Here is a 15292-nt window from a genome sequence, read left to right as displayed (position 1 = left end):
TCTTACACAACTATCGTTTCCCATTTAAACATGAGGGCTCTGTGCTTAGACTCCATCTGACACGTTTTCCATTATGCTCCTGTGAGAGATGATGGGTTGTCAGGTTGGTCCTATCCTGATTTGTGCAGTCGCTTTGTCCCTGGTAGCTTTGTCTAAACGAGTGCATTCAAAAACAAAAGCATCTCTGGATATTTGTGCAAATGTGTGTGTGTGTGTGTGTGTGTGTGTGTGTGTGTGTGTGTGTGTGTGTGTGTGTGTGTGTGTGTGTGTGTGTGTGTGTGTGTGTGTGTGTGTGTGTGTGTGTGTGTGTGTGTGTGTGTGTGTGTGTGTGTGTGTGTGTGGTGAGTATTGGGAAATGGCAAGCTTTGAGTTGCAGGAAGCTCAAAACTATTTATCAGAGCAAATAAATACACAACAGTCTGTCGTTGTAGACTAATCCTAGCATATCGCACACTTGCATATGCATATGCGTATACGCACTATGCATATCCATTCTCAATACTCTCAATTTTTCTTTAGGGTCAAAACTAATGCATTTGGAGTTAATCCAATTACCAATTAAACAGATTCATGCATATAGGGTTTCAACCTATAATCCTAGGTTGATTTAACATTTCAAATCAACCCTCACTAACGTTATGTGTTCTATACACTAACACTGAAATTAGTATTTACAGAGAAAAGATGTTTTTTAGAAAATGTTGATTAGTAATATGGTGTGTGTGAGGGAGAGCGAAGGTTTTAGCTACACATTAGAGCAGCGTTGCATTAATCTTCCTGTGTCTAATCTACCTCACCAGCTCTCAAGGTTTAATTCACAGAGAAGAGCAAAAGAAATGAGCAAAGACATTGAAGTATAAAAGCTTGTCATTTTAATATGTTTTATAGCAATCCATTGTCCCAAAAACAGCACTGTAAGTGTTTCAAGGGTTGTAGAACACATTTACCTATTGAGCAACTCCTGCCTCTTGAGAGTGGTAGAAAATGCATTATAGCATGGCAAATTGACATATTGATGACTAAATCAATACAATTGTAAACCTTTCACCAGTAGGTGAATAAAAACTAAGGAGATCTGTCTGATGGAATAGTAGTTTACAACCACAGGTCCAATAGTTTTGTCACATGTTCAGTCAAAGCAAATGGCTTTAAATTCAAAGCTACATCTGGCTTTATGATACTATGTAAGATGTCAAAATTGAAATCGCACCATCAAACCATATTTAATGATTAATACTTGACCTTTGAGATATTAATGATTGTCAAGCCTAATCAATAAATCATTTAAAACAAATTGATCTCTTATAAAGAGTTGGTAATGGACATTTACAGTGATTTAATTAGACCTATGCAATTTGCATGTATCTAGATATAGCACATGCACTCCAGTAGGCTCAACAACCAATGACGTCTGATCGGCTGCATTCAACCACTGTATTGCCTAATGTACATTGAAATCATTATGTACAGAAAAAGAGACAAGAGGACAGGTATAAATATATACCAGTCCTCTGTATTCTGGCTTTCGCACCAATTTCAATATGACTATGTTTTTCAACACTTACCCAAACAAGTACACAGATTTTTGAAACCCTCAAATGACCTGTCTGCTCTCCCTTTTATTACACAATCCCTGTGTGATTGATCTGTACAGTCTGTAAAAAAAAAATGTAAAAGGCTTTTGTCAGAACATTGTTCTTTTTTATAATTCCATAAGGGGTACAAAGATTACACTCTCCTTCCTCCCTCAAGGTAAGTCTGTTGTTCAAGAACACCTATTCACGTAATGCACACACAATAGTGATTAGTCTTTTAAATCATCTTCATACTGATCTTGTGAGATCCCTCAGCAGGGCTGCTTTCTCCATCTATTTTCCGTGGCACATACTCAATTTCAATGTTTGGCTTGGCATTGCCTTTCCCTCGACTCCAGAGGAACAAGAGCACCAGACAGAACAGCACAACTCCCAAGAAAGAGATAAAACCCATGGTGGTAGCGATAATGAGAGTCTTCATATCGAAGGGAAAGGGATCCATTGCACCAGTTCCATTGGCACTGTTATCATTGGGCTGGTTCGAAATGAAGGCAAAGGTCTTATTGGGCTGATGAGGCCAATTGGGAGAGTAGCTATGAACGTGTAGGTGAGCCAAACGGGTGTCGTTACCCCCTGCATTGACAGCAATGCATGTGTATGAGCCATTGTCTTGTATTTGGGCATATCTAACCTCTAGGGTGCCATCAGGAGACACAGACAGCCGGCCAATGCTTTTAGTAGTGATAAATTGCTTTTTTGGAGACTGCCACATAATCATGGGAGCGGGGTCTCCATCTGCTTGGCAAGGGAATTGGACAGTGGTCCCCTCATCCACAAATCTATGAATGGCTTTGTGATCGTGGATCTTAGATTTCTGACAAGTAAAATAATTTGTTGGGAGAACATCTGGGAAGTCTTTAAACTCTTTACCCTGCAAAAACTCTGGCGTTTCACAAGATGGCTGCTGGCGGTTGAAATTAAGTCTCCATCTACGGCGAAAGACCCAGAGGAGACGACAGTCACATGCCAAGGGGTTGTCATGAAGAGCCAGTGTCTCCAGATTGCCGACCGAGTGAAAGGCAGACTCCTCTAAAGTGCTTAAACTATTGCTGGATACATTGAGAACTCGAAGGTAGTTGAGTCCTCTGAATGAATAAGGCTCGATGCTGACTAGACGGCCCCCAACCAAGTGAAAAGCCTGGAGCCTCAGCAAATTGTGCATTTTGTTGCCCTCCACAACCTTAATCGGATTGAAGGACAGGTTGAAAAATCGAAGGTAAACCAGGTGCTGAATGGCCACGTAAGGGACGGCAGTGAGATTGCAGTTTGTGATGCTCAAGGTTGTGATGTTGAGCCCATGGAGGGACTTTGTGGTCAAGGTTTCTAAAAGAGGCCAGTTTGCTATCTCTAAGACTTTGAGTCGATAAAGCCTCCTGAAGGAAAAGTCTCGAATGATGTTGATGTTCAGATGCCTCAGCCTGAGGATCATCAGATTGTGAAGATGACTGAAGGCCTCTGTTGGCACAGAGGTCAGGTTGCATCTTTCCATAGTGAGCTGCTCTAGGCTGCTGAGGCCATGAAAAGCTCTGTGAGAGATGAACACCAGGTCGTTGTCCCCCACCTCTAGCTCTTTCAGGTTGTAGAGGTCTTGAAACACGTTGTCCAACAAAATAACAATTTTATTCTCACTAATATCTAACCGAGTGAGGTTACTGAGGCCAGTGAAAACACCCTGTTGAATCAACTTCAGCTTGTTGTTGCGTAGTCCCAGAGTTCGCAAGCCAAGGAGGTTGATGAAGGCCCCTGGTTCAATGACGGAAATGATGTTCTCATTAAGCTGTAGCTCCTCCAGGTGTGGGTAATTGAGAAATTCCTCAGGGTTGATGGCTTTCAAGCGGTTCTTGCTGAGATCTAACAGTCGTGTGTCAATGGGAATTCCCTCGGGTAGGGAGATCAGCTTCCGCCGATGACACACAACCGAGCGCTCTTGGGCACTGCACTCACAGCGAGAGGGGCAGCCAGTGGCAGAGCCGGACAGCACGGTACCCAGCATCAGGATAAGAATAGGCTGCCAGCACGCCACCAGGTAGCTGTGCCCACTTGCCTCTCTGGCCACCATTTTGATGGTAACCTGCTGAGAAAAAGAGTAGAGAGATTGGGTCACAACATGGACAAAGTTCATTCCACAAGACAGACAAAAAGCAAAGGAACTGAGAGACTATCATATTGTTCCTGTTCTTAAAATAGCAAGAGATGGTGTTGGAGAAAATGCTGACGCTTAACAAATGTAACAGACTACTGCACTGGAACTTGCTGCGTAAAGGCAACTCAGAGATTTGATTAATGATATAACAGAGGCATTAAAAGTAAATGACTGTATGAGAAAAAGAAAACAACCATAAACAATACTGGCCATAGAGAAGTATAGCCACAGATGTATATATATATATATATATATATATATATATATATATATATATATACATGGACATATGTTGGACATTTAACTTGTATTTTCCATTCTTTTGATGGCTAATTGTATTTTTTTGCATTCTATTGCAGAAAATACATTTTCAATAATGGCTTAGGTTACCTCCACCTCAAATTAGTAATGATTTAAGCGTACTATTGGAGATTCAATGCAACCTTGAGAATACACAAAACAGCAGTAATTGTAATTACAATTTAAATATAAAGAAACAATAATCAAATATTCATTTGAAATGAAGCATGGCATAATTCTAACTAGTTATAACTTAAAACTACATAAATAATAGATGGTAAACTATATATTGAAAAAACATTACAGCAAGGGAAATGAATCAGCAACATGAATCTGCAATGACTTATATAACATTTAAAAAAAATCTTAAATTCATATGTATTATTATCTGGCCTTTGAACCAAATGTCTATTATTATGAACATTTTAAATAACTTTATATATATATATATACATGGTAATCCTTTTTTTTTTAATTGAACATGATTAATGGCTGCATTTAGAGTAACTGAAGTGTGGGGGGACCACAATTTGGTTCTTAACAGACGGATTAAATCTAAATAAACTTTGGCTCACTACTATTTTACCTTCAAACTTTGCTTCCTAAATTGATTGAGTAAGCTCAGTCTTAATCTCATTGTCTCTTTCAGCTTTGTGCTTTAGAATGATCGAGATCTTGGTTTAGGGCTCGTGAAGAGACTCGTGAAATATTGACATAAAGGAACTCAAGAGAGAGAATTTGCCAAAATGACACACAAGTTGCATTCGATGAGGTACGATGTTGCTATTGGGACTAGTCAAATACAAATCATGTTAAGTAGAAAGGGTAGCTTTAATAATTGATTAGGTAAACTTTAAGTATAGCTCCCATTTGTTAAGCAAGTGAAAGTGACCTAGAATTACATACTTCTTGCATCAGTGAATTCAAATACATTTTTGCAAACACAATGGATGCATTAATGATACTTTGTAGGTTCAACAGTAGAATGCATATTTTAACACACATGAATAAAAAAATCTTATGTTTAGCCAAATTGTATTTACACATTTGCAATAGAATATCTCAAGGGCAGCTATTATCATGGCTTTTGACAATATTTTAATTAAATATAATTTTCCCAAACTGAAAACTAAAAGAGACAGAAAGAGTGTTCTCTGAGAGAAAAGTACAACACAACTCACAGCACTGTGAAGCGGCTTAGGCCAGACTAGTTTGATTGAATGAAACTGCCTGCAAAAAGGGAGTGAAAGTCTACTTAATGCATAGATTTGCTGATTCCATCTTTGAGTGTTGTCAGGTGTGTCGGTAATGTGCAAGATTCTTTTGAGTTCCGGTGTGAAATTAGGTGAGTAGTTTCAACGATAACAGTTTCATATTAGTGCTCCTCAGCTAGATCAAAAGGGCCGTTACTGTCAAGGGTGCTTATCCCTCATTCATCTATCGAGTGTGATCTGCATACAGTCGGGGAGCAGAGCGATCAGGATACTGTGAGAGAATTACTACATCGATTAAACGACTAGTGTGGCATGAAGAGGTGTGAGGGTGAAGGTCATGACGTAAACAGAGCTGCCAAGAATGGGATGTTTTAATCACGCTGAATCTATCTCGATCTTCCCCGGCTGAGCAAGCATCAAGCCTCCGGAGGCACAACAGGGTTGTTTAAACTGTTATCATGTGTGACATCTCCTAAGATGCAAATTTTAGTTCAATTTGCATGTCTCCTGAATATCTGCCAAACAACCACCTTTGACCTTTAACTATAATTGGGGGGATTTGTCTGAGGAGAGAGCAGGTCAAAGGTACTGCCTCATTAAAATTATTGACAAATTTGCTTGGTAATTTAAAAAAAAAAAGCAAGCAAAAGCAGATGGAAATCACTTTAAAATTATAGTGGGTCTCTATGGTGTGATCACAGTTTTCCTAATTAAACATGGCCGTGGCTTCCAATATAAAAACGTTGTATTTTGTTCACTGTTGTGGTATCACATAGTACTCCCACAGGAAGAAAATAGCTCTGCTCATGGGCAGAAATGTGTACCTGTTTTACAACTGATGAAAAGCGTGCTGTAAACATTTGTGCTGTTTTTTCTTGGCCTGCAATTTGCAAATGTTTGCCAAACTGAACTGAAAATGATAATTTAAATAAAAAAAGAAAAAAAAAGTCTAATTAACATGAACCACAAACCTTTTTTTTCAAATTGAAATTATGGTTTACGCTTCCTGCAACTCAAAGCCTGCCATTTCCCAATACACACACACACACACACACACACACGCACACATGCACACACACATACACACTTTTCCAACTTTGTTCCTAATCACTCTAACCTTTGTTTTAGCCCAAATGCTAAGGTATGCAAATGCTTTAAAACTAATTTGGCCTCGGTGGTCAACTGATGGCAATTGAAAAGCCACTACACAAAGTGTTGGATTTATTATCCAATTAAAAGATTAAATCATCGCTCAGGAAGCCCCCATTCTGTAAACATACAAATCAAAGTCTGTCAGGCAACTATGAATAATGTATGAAGAAGGAAAAAACTGCTTCTCTCTGTTGCACTGCCAGAATATTGCATTGACGGAGTAATTCTCCATATAGTGAACTCACTCACATGGTCAATAGCTCATCTTATTAGTCAACACCCCTGCATGCATTTCCATGTAGAGAATTGTATCTTTAAAGGCATATCTACCTGAGGGTACTTTAGTGTAAACAAACCGTTCCTGGCATGGAATATATTCAGACAGAAATGCGTGCCTTCGCCTGATTGATTTGAAGAAATATACAGTAGTCAATGAGAGTCATTCTGCATATGGGAAAAGGGAGTATCGTGCTTGTATTGGATTTTTAAAGTCGAGACAGTTTTGTAACAAGCATGTACCTCACTATTAAAAGGCCATCTCTGTCAAAGTCCAATGTACTGTTCCCTTAAGAAGCAAATTAAATGTGCAGTTGTTTACATTAAAAGAGTGATTTGTTGAGTATGCATCAACATTCCCATTTTAGAACAGCGCTAAGCATTCTCTTTGTTTAATAATTACTAACCAGCGTTCAGTCACACGACAGGCTGCGTGCCGTTTTAAAGCGGGTTGCTCTCCTAAGATCTTTTCGGTGGAAATTACATTTTCTCCTCTGTTCTTTTCCCAGAGTAACATGGGAAGGTCATACCCATTCAACCCTGCCCGCTAGCTCGAAGGGAAGAAATAAAGTTTATTTTAATATAGTGCTCCTCTGAGAGAGGGACCCTCAAATGTAATGGCCTATTTTGCCATATTGCAGAATACACTGTACCTCACAATCAACATGGCATGGGTTTGAACAGGCGCAATTCAGAAGACTGTTCAGTTAAGTTCAATCAGTCAATTAAATATGAGCAAGTTAATTGACAAGTCCATATCCGGTTCATAATGAAAGGGTGTGCAGCCTTGCTTTTCAATTATCTGTTGTAGCATGTGGGAGGAATTAGCTAGGCTTCTTTTTCACAAGGTGTCTTCCGACTGATGCCTCCTTCCTCTACTAATGGAGGCCTAGATCACTTTTAGATTACTGCACCTTCCCAACACTCATGAAGTTAATAAGTGTTTCGCTTCAAAGATTTGTCCTCTTCTTCGCTATTTGTTACTTTCAGGGCTATCTGTCAAGTTAGAGGGCAAAATCAATTCTGCCTCCAACGTTGGAAAACCAAGCTATTTATCTGTTTAAAGCTAGAGACCCTCACAGAGAAATGAATGTTTAAGGTTGAAGCTCTTAGCAAATATGAGTATTTACCTTTGTCAACAACAAACAATTGTTTTTCAGGGACGTATTGTTTCAAGGCTTATTACGCCGATGAAACTAAACGCACCAGTCACGGCGATATCAAGATTCATCGTCATCTGAAAACACAGAGGACGGCTATCAGTTGAATTGATTTTATATTTTCATGTTACACCGCTCATGTGTTTGAGTGCTCACTGGATGATATTCTGTCTCTCCCACTCATGTACAAATGTAATTCAACCCAAAGGTCCATCATCCTGCTCTCTCTCCCACTCCATCCCCTCTGTTTCATCCTGGCGATAACCTTGAGAAAAAAGATCACGTCGGACCATCTACGCAGCCTCTCTATTTTCTCTCCCTGTTCACCATCGTACTCTTGACCTTGGCGGTGAGCCTCGGCTTGACCAAACAAGACAAATAAGCAAAGCTTGGGAGTGACCCACTTGCAGATCCCTAATTATTTGAGTTTTATATACAATATAGGCCCAAATAAGGGTTCAAACTGACAAAATACACATTCAGTTGTACTGTTTGTAATTTTGGCAATTTTAAAACAATATTTGTTTTGTTTTAAAAACAGTTTCTGCTTCCTTCATTCATACTTATATGTTTTAAGTGCACTGGCTTTATTATGTAGTATGTCCAATTGGCACTCTGTTCTCACTATGTACATTAAACACAAATGAGTGCTTCATTCAGGGATTTAACTTCCAATTTAGATACAACAATCATGAAACAACAATGTTTTACATAGTAATTAATAATTTGTTTTGATCAGCAGAGAGTTATACTTTGGGGGAAGAAAAAAAAACATGTACAGTAAACAGCAGGGGTTTTGTGCTTTATATTAACGCAGTAGCCTACTATATCAAAGAAAGAATAATTTGTTAATGATGGGGTAATTCATCATGATGTAATTTTTTGAATATGTATTGTACCATAGTGAGAGAACAGATTAAACACTGATTCAGGTTGCTTTTTTAGTGCATAAAAAACTTTTGTAAGCTTTTAATTCTGGTTAAATTGAAATTCATGATTCATACAACATAAAAAGACTCTATTTCTACTCATTTGAAATGCATAAACAGGAAGAATGAACACAAGAAAGAAACAATAAAAATGAGCTATGTTTTGAGGATGGTCTGATGTGAGCAACAAGTAAATAAAACAATTTGGAATTACAATCAGGAAATGTTTCATTTTGCTTTGATTGTTATTACATTCTTTTAGAGATGGATTAAATAACGATTAATTTGTGCTTGCAAATGATACCATAAGGCATAATGTTTTATAGGCACAACAGTCTAATAGAAAGCTACTGTGAGTTGAAAGTAAAGCGAATATAGAGTGCAGCAACTAATTGGATATACTTGCCTGAGGGGAGTTCATTTTGTTCCTTTTTCCTAACAATTTATTCATCATCCCTTTCTTTCTGCCTGTCGCTCTCTCTTCGTATCCCCCGCACACATTTCACAGTATGAAGTGAATCAGTGGTTAACAGCTATCTAAATATTCCCAATACATAAATAGTTATCTGCTAAATTGCTGGTAATTAGTTGTCTGCTCATTTGCAATCTGGTTGTGAAATGGCACAGGTGACCCATTTGCTCTGTGTCTGTAATGTTCAATTAATTTATACCCTGATCATTTAAAACTTAAATGTAAAGAAATATGTTATGGATACAGTTGGAGTCACATTCGCTCGCTGAAGTTCTACTGGATCATTGACCCCATTCCATCCTGGAACAACATTCCAATCAGATTTGAGGGACAACTTTACAGTTTATGTCAAGTTTAGGCTTACAACCAGGGTTAGGTGCTTCTACATCAGTGTAATTCACCTATCATTTCCCTCCTATCATAGGGATAAGTTATGGGTAGGGTTAGGTTTAGGGGTAGGATATGGAAATATGGTATGTTTAAATGTTCAGGCAGGAATGTTCTCCCAGGATCAACAAAATACGTTTTTGCCAGGAACACGTCTAAGGCTACATTCAGACTGCAGGCAAATGGGGCCCAAATCCGATTTTTTTTGCTCATATGTGACTCAGATCTGTTTTTCTAATGACAGTATGAACAGCACAAACCACATGGAATCTGATCTTTTCGATTCCGATTTGTCCTAAATCCAATACAGGTCAGATGTTTTGCAATACCACTGCAGTCTGCAACAGTCATATCGGAATTAATGCGACACTCCAGAGCATTATTCGTCACAATTCTGCACTCATGGGAGTCACTTCAAAGATTTTACATAACCAAAGTTATCAAGACAGTTGCGATAGGTAGTCAGTGAAGGACAGTGATTTGTCAGAGCTCACAAGTATTACAGTGACAGCTCATACAAGCAAAACACAAGGGCTCATATCATAAATGTTTAAAAACTCAGATCTCTTTTTTCACATCCTCGTCTTTGTTTTCTATAATGCCTGCGCATAAATTCGCTGGCTTCCACGGCAGATCACACTATAAATAAACTTACTTTAATATCCTAAGTGTTTACTTCCGTATGACAGCGTGCTGCGTGACGTCAATTTATTGTTCTTTTTGCGCATACAGGTCTGTTTAGGACCATGCTCTGTTTGCACTGGAATCTGATATATGCTACATTTAAAACAACAATGTGAATAGCTATACAAAAAAAAAAAAATCAGATTTGAGCAATAATTCGGAATTGAGCATCAAGGCTCGCAGAGTGAACATAGCCTAACTCAGCAAAATCAGGATGTGTGGAATCATTGTCAGATAAAACGTAGAGTTTTATATCTGCTTTGCTTATGTTGTACCTATAGTATAACTGACTAGCATATCATTAAAAGCGTAGTAAAAAGATACACTTTGTTCACAAAAAATTCTGGTTGCTAGGTCACTGAAAATACTGTTAAGGCAGCACAAGTTGTGAGTAGCAAATCAAGTCACAACCATTCATCACAACATAAGCAGGTGTCTTTATCGGTATTTACAACAGCAGTTAATCAGTGAGGACCTGAGCCAAATCAATAATCAGTCCTGCTTGCCCCATATAATTGTCTTTTTCCTACCCACACACAAACAACTTAATATACCAAATCAGGTTGGGTTTTAAGCCTACGGATTCAGCATGCAAAGCAGAAATGCACCTACCAACTGTTTGCTTCCATTTGACTCCTCTCTTTTGATCTTGTTTTTTGATGACAGTAAGATTTAGATCAAAGCCCAAGGCTTGGAAAGCTACATTCCACTAAAGGAAAAAACTAACATGAACCTTGATGTTGAAACATAGAGAACTCTAGACTTATTGAAGCGACAATGTCAAGCACTGCGCTGAAATGTATACCATTCAAACAAAGAGTATGTCTAAACTGTCAAAGCGAGGCTTTCGCATTGAGAGGAATATTATATGGACACTTTGTATATGGAATTCAGTATAGCATGCTGTAACAAGACTATAGAGTGTATTTTTACTATAGAATGACTATAGAGTACATTTTTATCTGAATACATATTTCCCATGACTTCCCAGGGCTTGCCACGATTGTACTCTAAAAGCATTTAAATCTGAAGCAAAAATGAAAACCGCCGTAGAAAAGACGTTTCAGACTGAGAGCAACACTCTTTATTGTACTGACTGGTGGCCTGGAAGCTTCATGCAATCATAAATTGAGTAAATGACATGAATGTTTCAACTCCAAGCATGGTTGAGATTGAAATAAGTTACAGCCTGTCATACGAATATTGGTCTTCTGACTAACTGCCGATGGAGCAATATGTGATGGTTGCAGTTTAAATAAGCATCCTTCAAGGGCTAGTAATGAAACAGATGCACTATGTTCTTGTCTCTTACTCTTGACAATAAAACACATCTATTCCTTGTAAGCGGCATCAAGCATGTGCCCTCTCATCAGTCTGCTGAAACATAATATGTTATTTCAGCTCATGGTCTGACTAAATTTCCAAAGATACGGCTGCTGTCAGGTTCCTTGCCATGGTGTGAAGTCTAATTGGGCCCAGTCCCATGTCAATCCTCCCCTCAGCTTTCTGGTAACGGTTAATAATAATTCCATAAAGTGTTTTTCATTCCTCATTAATGCTCTTGAGATTCACTGTAAATTCACCGCTACCAGCAGGCAAAGCTGGTAATTACTCCAACCACTCTTCCTCTTTTAAACACAGGGCTCTTTGTTTTGGGTTTAATTGAAACAAAAGAAGAGAGAAAATGTGGAGAGAATATAGGACACCCGTAATCCCAAAAGCAATCTAGCTCAAGCTGAGCTCCTTGGAGTTCTTTATCAATGGTTCTATTAGGAACGGGCTTATCTCACAAAATTAGCCATGGGATAATCAGTTTTGAGCTTCCTAAATTATCCTAGCATTGTTCCTCTGACCACTCCATCCGAGGTTAATAATTTGATTACTCTGACTGATACAATCAGTGATATCTTCCTCTCGTCTTTCACGAGGCGCAAATTTTGCCATCAGCAGCCACCCAGATGATGCGTGGAGATATGACACCAACTTCTCCAAAACGACAGATAGCATTTCTTCAAAGATGTAAACATAATTTTCATTCACATGCACACGTAACCCTTAGAAACGGGGTGGCAATAAAGTAAGGCATGGGCCTGGTCTCATATATTTCTACTTTTTACACAAAGCTGTTATGATTAAATTTTAATGGGTGAGTCTGCTGCAGTGAAGTGACTCTGTGACCTTCTGAATACATTTGTGGGAGGCTAGAGTGAGTGTACGCTGTCTGATATGTCACTCGGTCGCCTCTCACAGCAGCCTCTTGCTGGCTTTCCCGGTATGTACAGCCCTATTTCACTAGTCCCTCATTTTGTGTGACAGAAACGAACCGCTGCGCTGATGGCGTCCGATTCTTGCATCCTTTCACAATGAGGACAAATGCATGCCTGGTCTGTCTATCTACGCCATGGCTGAAAGCAGGCCCTCACTGAGTGCTTAAAAAAGCGTATGAAGAGAATGGATAGGGAAGCAGAGAGGGATGTGGCGGATTTACAATCGGAAAGGATCTGAATTTCCATGATTTGGGGGATTTCGGCCCCTTTTTACTGCCTGGGCTGCATCATTTACAAAAGCTGTGAAAATGAGAGGCTGACAGGCACAGGGTCTAATCTATGTGTGAATGCATTGCACAGGAGCGTTAGGTGATGCAGTTCTCCTGTAGCACTGCCTTATCTTGTTTCATCTTCTGTTTGTTATCAGACTGCAGCATTATCATAATGGCTATTACCACCAATTGAGAATCTGCTCGATGGGGAGTTTGCCTTTCAACACAATCACTAGAATACTGAAACCTATCTCAATGTATAGGCTGTCTTATTTGTATCACTATTCAGTGCTGAATTTTTAGCCATGGCATTATGTTTTGGCCTGGGTTTCTCCGCTGGCAGCTACAGCATCTTCAGAATGTGGCCAGGATACTGTTGCCATGCAGTTGTTTCATGTTCCAGTCTTCCTATCCAACACAAGCGTATATGCATATTATAGACGCTTTGTGTTTTGATTGATAACCCTGTGTGACGGGCGGGGGGGGGGGGGGGGGGGGGGGCATAGGGGGGTAGGGGGCTGGTGTGAGGGGGTTTGGAGGTTTTTGCAGAGCACATGGTGTCTTGGATTCACCTTGTCTGAACATTTTTGGACTATATATGATGGCTATAAAAATGTATGTTTTTTTTTTATAGATGTGCACTGACAATGTACATTCACCTATGAAACTATGGATAGAGGGATCTGACAGCTGTAAAGGAAACCAATGAGAACACTGAGATAACATGAATCTTTGATGTATCCAGTAAGGCTCCTCTTAATGTATTTTTGACAGCTTGCCAAGATTAAGAAATGAAGTGTAATGTTGTTATTCCTTTACACGCCACATTAGCTGCGGAGGAAGTTGCTTCCAAGCAGTAAAACATGGAGAAAGGAAAAAGAGAGCAAGAAAGAGAGAAATGAATTAGTAAGTGTGTGTTAGAGAGAGAAAGTGAGATAGAGAAAAAAAGGCAGAAAAGAGGCTCTATAATGAGGTCTGTGAATTAAAGTCTCAAACGCATCGAAAGCAATACATTATTTTCTTTCATAATGCATCCTGCAAAATAAAGAGCCTTGAGGTATAAACCATGACAACAGCACCAAAAATACACTCAGAAGTCTAGCATACATACTAGCATGCACCATAGACAACATGTATTATAACCTGGCCATGGAGAAATACTCATAAAAAAATGAGGGGTTGGGGTGGGGGTTTGGGGCTGGGTAGGATTGAGATTTTTTTAGAAACATAGTGCAGGTGAAAATATGCATGAATGCTTACACGGACAGATATTCATTTGTAGCAAACGACCCCCTCCCTGTGCATTGACGGTGCACAGTATTTGGTCCCATGTCCGGTTGAGAAGCATTATTCAGCATCTTTCTCTCCTGAGCCTGTGCACTATCCATCTTGGTCACATTTCCCACCTAAAATTCCCAATTCCAAAAATTCTCATATCCCCCTTTCAGCCCTTTGCAGGATCTCAGAGTTCTCGAAACGCTTATCTGGCACTGAATGCAAACTGTTCTTACCAGAAACGTCATGCGGTGGAGTCTAAATTGGGCAATTCCATTCTGCCGGAGTGCAGCTTGGATCCGAATCGCTCCAGAGTGGCAGGGTGGCACACAGGAGGCCTTTGAAGAATTTCATGAGTGAGAGGAAAAACAAAAACGCCAAACAATTCCTCAAAGCAAGCAAAGGGTCCAGAAAATTCTCAGAGTGTGGAGCACCGGCAGCTACAGTCCACAGAATATATGAGAGTCTGTCCCAGATGCAGGCATGCATGTAAACAGGAGTGCACCCGCTCACATACATGCCATACCCAGCAGAGCGAGAGCAGGAGCGCGATTGAGGGAGAAAGATGGAGAGGGAGGAGTCGAAGCTGTGCAAGGTGGAGGGAGGAGCTGTGGCGCATTGAGATGGAGAGATGGAGGAGACGGAGGGAGGGGGGTGAGAAAACCTAAGAGTGGCAGGCAGAGACGGATAAGGAGTGAGAAGGAGGGGGGAGGAAAAAAGAAAGCAGCACAAAGCTCAAAACAGGGACAATGTAACTAATGACATTCAATTCTCTTGTTCATCAGACCGACTGTAGCAGGAAACAGGAGCAGGGACAACAGCAGGGATTCCGGCATGGGGGGTGGGGGCTTGACACAGAAATTTGAGTATACCTTTGTGAAACCTGTCTCTACCTCGCCGTCATCCTGTCAGAACATGGCGATTAATGCTGTGCTTTTATGCAAAAGGCAGCGTTCGTCAAAAGCAACCGGGAGCTGCAATGTGACAAATGGATGACTCATGGAGGTAAACAGGCAGGGTGGATAAACAACAGCCAATGGAGAGAGAGTGAGTGAGAGAGCCGGAGACACAGAACGAGAGAGAGAGATGAGGAATTTGGACGAATGGGCTGAGTCTGCTTAGTCAATAGCAATAGTGAACTGCAAGGTCAGTCTATGGGGGATTCG

General features: G+C 39.9%; 1 protein-coding gene across 2 annotated transcripts; it reads right to left on the bottom strand.

Annotated features, from left to right (window-relative positions):
• Positions 1–849: 849 nt before the first annotated feature.
• Positions 850–15083, bottom strand: lingo1b (leucine rich repeat and Ig domain containing 1b). Of its 2 annotated transcripts, XM_077229348.1 has the most exons (3): positions 14999–15083; positions 14363–14464; positions 850–3669 (listed from the first exon to the last, which is right to left on the bottom strand). In XM_077229348.1, exons 2-3 carry the CDS (start codon positions 14372–14374, stop codon positions 1813–1815), a joined length of 1869 nt encoding a protein of 622 aa, XP_077085463.1. In that variant the 5' UTR covers positions 14375–14464; positions 14999–15083; the 3' UTR covers positions 850–1812. The 2 variants fall into 2 exon arrangements, with proteins under 2 accessions (XP_077085463.1, XP_077085464.1); XM_077229349.1 differs by lacking the exon at positions 14999–15083 and having other exon boundaries at positions 850–3666; positions 14363–14906.
• Between the last annotated feature and the right edge of the window lie 209 nt (positions 15084–15292).

The sequence above is a fragment of the Siphateles boraxobius genome, unplaced genomic scaffold (genome assembly GCF_051911475.1).
Source record: "Siphateles boraxobius isolate OS27281-9 unplaced genomic scaffold, OSU_SipBor_1 130, whole genome shotgun sequence".
Classification (NCBI taxonomy): domain Eukaryota; kingdom Metazoa; phylum Chordata; class Actinopteri; order Cypriniformes; family Leuciscidae; genus Siphateles; species Siphateles boraxobius.
This window is presented reverse-complemented; position numbering and strand designations above follow the sequence as displayed.